The following is a 7,154-nucleotide window of genomic DNA, read 5'->3' on the forward strand; positions in this document are numbered from 1 at the left end:
CCCCCCCCCCCGGTTTGTACATTTACCAAATGCTTTTATGTTCTAGAGACCCAGGGTTCTTTTTTTAAGGAAAAGAAGTGCTCTTGTTTCTAAACTAATGCCATTATAGATGTCATATTTTATTGTTAGTCATCTCTCCTTGTGTTTACTCTGGTAACTTTTATAATTATTGATCGTAGAAAAATGTTAAAATGCACGTGAAAGGAATGACGAACAATCATACATTGTATGAAAATGTACTCATTCACCCTGGCCTGTAAGCCACTTTTTATAGCTTTTCTTGCTAATAAATATCTTCATCAGGGATTCACTTACTAGGGGCCTATTCTATGCAATGCACAGTTCTAGGGCCTGGGGATGATCCAGCAGTCTTCCTACCAGATAATCTGCTAGTAAGTGGCGAACAGTAGCTCAAACACATTTCCAATGAAGTCCAAATACAGCGATGGAGAAGTACAGGGTTATATGGGGACACTGAGCAGAAGCGCGGAACAACCTAGAAGGCAAGTCCCAGGGCTCCCTGGAGGAAAGGAGGCTTCTTGAGAACCCAAAGGATGGATGTTGGGGAGATAGCCTCTGGGAGAGCCCCAGGCAGGAAAAAAGTAATGTGAAGATCTGTTGGCATACACGCTTATTACAAAGTGATGTTTGAAATAAAAAATACAGAGGAAATCAAATTTTAACTTTTTCAAGTGCCATTATAATTCTCCATCATTACAAAATTAACATGTTACTCATTTTTCAGAGGAATATTTTCACAAAGTAAACTTGTTAAATATGAATACAAATTTCCCATAGTCTAGAATTTAGACACTTGATTGGCTACAACACATTAAAACTCACTTTAAAAGGTTTCCTTTGCTATATTAAATTGCCAGGTGTTTGGTGTATTTTCATTTTTAATGGCTTTGTTTGAAGGTTCGCATAAGGACTTTACTCAAAGAAATTGGAGCCCTGACCAGTGTAGATATTCCCTAAGTGATATGGGTGTGCAGGAGACCCCAGGATCCTGCTCCTTTCCCTGACACCAGTCCCCTACCCTCCTGCTCTTCCAACTGGTGCCAGGCTGTCCTGAATAGGTTGCTCTGCAGTTTGTGGTGGTGAGAGCACAATCCTGAAAATTGTACCTTTTTTTAGTATTCAGGGTATTTATTCATAATAAAAAGGTAAACACTTGAAATGTGACTGTATGCTTGTACCTACATGCCTTCCAGCTTCTCACTGAATGGGATTTCCTTCCCTAGATCCAAACTGAGCCTTCAAGTCTTCCTCTGATACAACTGTTTTATTGTTAAAAGCAAACGGCATAGTCCATCCCCTACTCTGATAGAGTGATAGCACTTTGCAGGTGTTGAATAATTGCTGCACAATATTTTTGGTGTGGTTAAATATACATAATATAAAATTTGTCATTTTAACCATTTTTAAATATACAGTTCAGTGGCGTTAAATACATTCACATTGTGCAACCATCACCACCATCTCTAGAACGTTTTCCATATTCCCAAACCGAAACCCTGTGTACATTAAACACACCAGTCCACCACCCCAGCAGACCCTGGCAACCACCAATCTACTTTCTGTCTCTATGAATTTCTGTGTCTATGGCTATTCTAGGTACCTCATAAGTGGAATCATACATTATTTTATTATGTGTCTGGCTTATTTCTCTTAGTATAATGTCTTCTAGGTTCATGCATGATGTAATGTGTCGGAATTTCCTTCCTTGGCTGAATAATAGTCCATTGTATAAATACCACATTTTGTTTATCCATTCATCATCGATAGACATTTGGATTGTTACCACCTTTTGGCTACTATGAATAATACCACTATGAATATTGGTGCACAAATATCTGTTCAAGTCCCTACTTTCAGTTCTTTGAGTCTATACCCAGAACTGGAATTTCTGAACCATGTGGTAATTCTGTGTTAAAAATTTAAGGTACCACCATTTCCACAGTGGTTGCACTGTTTTATATATCCACCAGCAATACACAAGAGTCCCAGTTCCTCTACAGCCTCGCCAAAAATTATTTTCTATTTTTCTGGTAATAGCCATCCTAACGCTTATGAAGTTGAATAATTTTAAATGATAGCAAACCACCCCACATACATTCTCTTCTCATCAGTTAGCTTCCCCAAACTGACTCTAGGGTATGGAAAATTGGGCAGAAGTTGACTCATTTAATTCACTATCCTACCCCTCTTGCAAAGGGGCAGTATGCACATCTTTTCCAGGAAAGAAAAAGAGAAATGCAGGAAGGAAGGAAGAAAGAAAGAAGTTCCTGTAACTAATGAAGTTCAATTTCTCCATAGTGCTGTGGGTTTGTTTTCTTGATGCTCTAACAAAAGAATCTTTTTACCTTCTCCTACCTGAGAGTTGGACGTGAAGACAGCCTTGGTTTTCAAGCTTTATCAGAAATTGAGTACTAGGTTTTTCTGTACATTGCTCTTTTGTAAAACAATTTGCTTTTATTTGGTTTGAACTTTTGCTTAAAAGGGAGCTATAGAGTTATAAATTATCCTTATTATGATTTGAATACAAATGATCAAGGATTACACACATCCAGGCATCAGAGTTTTTCTTTGTTGTTTTGATGTCAGTAAGTTTTACTGTTTTCCATCATGCCCTGGATCATTGCAGGGCCAATCTCTTGCTTCTAATTTTTTTTTTTCCTGTTAGAGGTCTCTTCCACATAAAATTGCCTGCATCGGTGTGAAGGTGCATTTATAAGTTGCTGAGTGTCTTATGAGTATAGGTTTGTTCAAAACCACAGGACTTGGTTGCTTTTTCCCCTGCAGGTTTCAACCCTGACTAGATCTGAGTTTCATCATGGCCCTCTATTTTGACCACCGAATAGAAGCCCCAGATGCAGTTGGGTCTCCTTCGCACATCAGTTGGCACCCTGTTCATCCATTCCTGGCAGTCGCCTCTGTCAGTACAACCTCGGGAGGCAGTGTGGACATATACCTGGAACAAGTGAGTACCAAGAAGCAATGATTCTAACTTCAGTAGCTCTAGCTCTTGTCTTTCTTGTTTTCTTGTATGTGTATGTGTGTGTCTTGGGGAGGAGGGCAGTATGTGTGTAAGGTATGTGTGTGGGTGCAGGGTGTTTGTGAAGGGAGTGGGATGGAGTGTAGAAGGGGATGTGGGATATGAGGTGTGTGTGGGAGGGGATGGGGTGGGGGATGTGGAGTGTTGGGTTATATGGTAAGGAGTATTTATGCGGGTGGGGTATGGTGTGCATGTGCGTGCGTGAGTGCGTGCGTGTGTGTGTGTGTGTGTATTCTTACTGAGGTCCTAACTCCCAGTATCATAAGGCCCTATTTTGTGGATATTCTTTGACCTCTGCAGTTTAGGTTTGGGGAGATATTTAGAAATACTTAAGAAAGATTCCACAATGAATTCATGGTCACCAATAAGAAATGGCCCCTCAGCATTGTCTATCCATCCCAATCCAATATCCTGTTGGCTCACATTGACCAAACTATTAGTTTCCTATAGCTGCCGTAACAAATGACTACATACTGAATGCCTGAAAACAGTTCTGGAGGCCACAGGTCTGAAATAAGGGGTTGGCAGGGCATTGCTCTCTGAAGGCTCCAGGGGAGGATCTGTTTTATGGTTTGTCTTTGCTTCTGGTGTTGCCAGCAATCCTTGGCTTGTACCTGCACCACTCATACCTCTCCTTCCATCATCACAGGGCCATCTCCTCTGCGTGTCTCGTTCCTCTTCTATTAAGAACACAGTCACATTGTATTAGGGCCCACCCTAATGACCTCATCTTAACTTGCTCATCTGCAAGAGTTTCAGATAAAGTCATAACATAGGTACTAGGGGGGAGGATTTCAACATATCTTTTTGCTAATTTGCTCAATTCAATCCACAGCAGAAACTTTCTAGAAGCTCCTCAAACTTCCAATACCCCACACACAAATTCTCAGTATACAATGCACCTTATACTTAACAAAGAAAATCAGATTTCCTTCCCACTTGCTCCTCAGCCCTCTGTAGTCCTACTCTTGCCTGGGAAACTTCACTCAAGCATGTAGAGTCATCAGCGGTGTCTGCATAACACGCCCTATGTGCTTTTGGGTCCTTATCTGATATCTCATCTCCACATTGCTCCACACTCTTGTAAAGTCCTCCAAGAAACATGCTGTGGAACTCACAGGGGCTGTCCTCCATCCTGCTTCCTTCATCCAGCCTTCCTCCCCTTCCAAACCAGGCCTGCCGATGGCATGCCTTGAGCTTGTCCAGGCCTCTTCACCCTCTATTTCCTCTTCCTCCTGTGATGGACAACTTACAAACTTACATCTATCAGTGGATGACTTACAAACCTAAGTCTCCCGCCCACAAGTCCCCTCTGAGCTGCAGACTTAGAAATCCAGCTGCCCGCTGGACATCTGAGTGTTTTAAACAGACCTCAAACTCTATGAGTCCAAAGTGAACTGAACTTTGCCCCACCATCCTCTGCCCCATACTTCCCTTCAAAGGCTGAGTGTTCTCGGTCCCAATGCCCAGGATGGGGGCCTAGGAGTAACAGTGACAGTGACACCCCCTCCCCACCCTCTGGAAACTGGCCAGATTCTCCCAGTTTCCCACCGGAGCCTCTGGCCAACCAGCACAGCTTTCTCACTGCAGCAGCTGTGTCCTCGAGGGCCCCCACCCATTCTCTACGTCGGGCAGAGCCATCTTTTGGAATCATAAATGGAATTGCTCCCTGCTCTCACCTTCTCCACCCCAGAATTGCTCTTCGGGTGAGGACAGAAATCCCTAACATGGCCCCCAGTGCTCTCTGAGGCTCAGCTCGTCTACCCCTCACATGGTGCTCCTCCTCCCACGCTGCACACATGCCAGGCCTTCCTCGGCCTTCCAGCGCTGCCCGTGCTGTGCCCTCTGCACAAGAGAGTCTCCCTCAGCCTTTTTGCTTCCAGATAGAAGTGGCTCGGTGGTACTTCCTGAGGAAGTCCTTCCCTACCCCCACGTAAGGGCAAACCCTCCTGGTGTCTCGTCTGGCTCGTCGGAGCTCTCTTCTGTGACACACATCGGTCTTTGGCCTCTACATAGATGGAAGCTCAGCCAGAGCCCCCATCAGCTCTCGTGTTAGTCCAGCTTCAGCACCAAGCACAGTGTCGCCCAGCTCCTTTGGAGTAGATTCCTCCCTTTTAGGAGTCAGAGAACTCTCTAATATATATTATAAAATTTTCTTTAGAATAAATATTAAATTCCAAAATAATACCAATTTTAGACAAAAACGTTTTAAATATTACTACAAAACAAAGTGTTTCTTATGTTTCTAATTGGCACAAGGAAAACTTTAGGATTTCTAAGTAATGATTTATTCGATGATAATGAGGGTCACAGATGTAGGAGGTATAACTAGAGATTACTAGAAAGAGTCCAGTAGAAATACTGAGAACAAACTGAGTTAATCTCTGAAAACCTACATGTTTATACCCTAAACCTGTTTCCTTAGAAAATTCTGGAAAACAAGAATATGCAAGTACATATTCCATTAGCTATCAGAACAATGACATCATCACATGTCACATAGCCTCTGGAAAATTCCACTATACACCAGTGAGAGAATGAAAGTAAACAAGGCAAATAACTTCTTAGTGTCATTCTGAAAATAACTTTGGCCTTGAAGACCCAAAAAGGCCCTTGGGGTCACCTGACAACACTTTGAGAACTTTGGGGTGGACAAACTTTACCTAATGGCCTACCACTTGTTTTCATAAATAAAGTTTTATTGGAATCCATTAAAATGCTAGCTAGTTACCAAGCAGCTGTATGAGGTCATGCTCCTTGATAAGCTGGTCAGCGTGGTTAACCTTACATTTTCATAGCTCAGCTAGGAGCAAATTCATGTTTCTATGAAAATTAAGTAGAACCTTTCCTTGATAAACAGCTCTTTATCTTTTAGCTAATGCTGATTACATTGATTAGCCAAAAATTCTTAGAGTAGCTGCCCCTCTCTCTGTAATATGGGATTTACCTTTTGTCTGTCATAGGGAGAGCGCGTGCCTGATACACATGTTGAGAGATCGTTCCGGGTCACTTCCCTGTGCTGGCATCCGACACGGCTGATCCTGGCTGTTGGCTGGGAGACTGGAGAAGTGATCGTGTTTAATAAGCAGGACAAGGAGCAGCATGCAGTCCCCCCAACGCACACTGCCAACATCACTGTCCTCACCTGGAGCACCGGTGGGAACTGCCTTGTATCGGGGGACAGGGTAAGCAGACACATGGTGACATTGATTTTACGTCTCTGCATTTCCCTGTCCATGCCCTTAGGGACACATTGGGAAAGGTGTTAAAGATGAAATTATTTGAAATGTGTGGTTCCCAAATTCAATTGATCTTGTCAGATGTCATGGCAGATTTTGTTTTATATCAGAAACAAAGTTTGAAAATTTTATTTTACCATCCCACTCTATGGCGCAGGTGTGTCTGCAATTTTTAAAAGGCATTTTTCTAGATAACTACATTTATAAAGATGGGCTGAATGCTTCAGGTACTGTCACTTTTATGGCACTCCTGAAATCTCCAGCTTCCCTAAGCATACTTCTTCATTGCCTCCTTTGTCATAGATTAATGTATTGCTCATTTTGGTCCTAATTGTCTAGCTCAAGGCTTCTTTTTTTTTCTTTAATTAAAAAATTTTTTCACTTATAGTTGACATTCAATATTATATTACTTTCGGTTTTACGGCATAGCGGTTGGACATGTACATTAACTTAAGAATTGATCCCCCCGATAACTCTAGTACCCATCTGACACCATATATAGCTATATTACAGTATTATTGATTATATTCCCTATGCTGTACTTAACATCCCTGTGACTGTTTTGTAACTGCCAATTTGTACTTCTTAATTCCTTCATCTTTTTCACCCAGCCCCCCAAACCCTCCCATCTAGCAACTATCAGTTTGTTCTCTGTTACTATGTTTCTTTCTGTTTTGCTTATTTATTTTGTTTTAAAGATTTCACATATAAGTGAAATTGTATTGTCTTTGTCTGACTTATTTCACTTAGCATGATACCCTCTAGGTCCGTCTATGTTTTCACAAATGGTGAGATTTCATTCTTTTTTATGGTGAGTAATATTCCATTGTATTTATGTAGCGCATCTTCTTTTTCTC

General features: G+C 41.8%; 1 protein-coding gene across 3 annotated transcripts in view; it reads left to right on the forward strand.

The window, feature by feature from the left end:
• The window catches only part of IFT140 (intraflagellar transport 140), an 88,111-nt gene that overhangs the window by 1,052 nt on the left and 79,905 nt on the right, over window positions 1-7,154 (forward strand). For all 3 annotated transcript variants that reach the window (XM_025048241.1, XM_015591122.2, XM_025048242.1), the window contains exons 2-3: window positions 2,806-2,983; window positions 6,022-6,243. In XM_025048241.1, the coding sequence (XP_024904009.1) occupies window positions 2,837-2,983; window positions 6,022-6,243 (369 nt within the window). In that variant the 5' untranslated portion in view covers window positions 2,806-2,836. The remainder of the gene's footprint in view (window positions 1-2,805; window positions 2,984-6,021; window positions 6,244-7,154) is intronic.

Source organism: Pteropus alecto, unplaced genomic scaffold (assembly GCF_000325575.1).
Source record: "Pteropus alecto unplaced genomic scaffold, ASM32557v1 scaffold44, whole genome shotgun sequence".
In the NCBI taxonomy this organism is placed as follows: domain Eukaryota; kingdom Metazoa; phylum Chordata; class Mammalia; order Chiroptera; family Pteropodidae; genus Pteropus; species Pteropus alecto.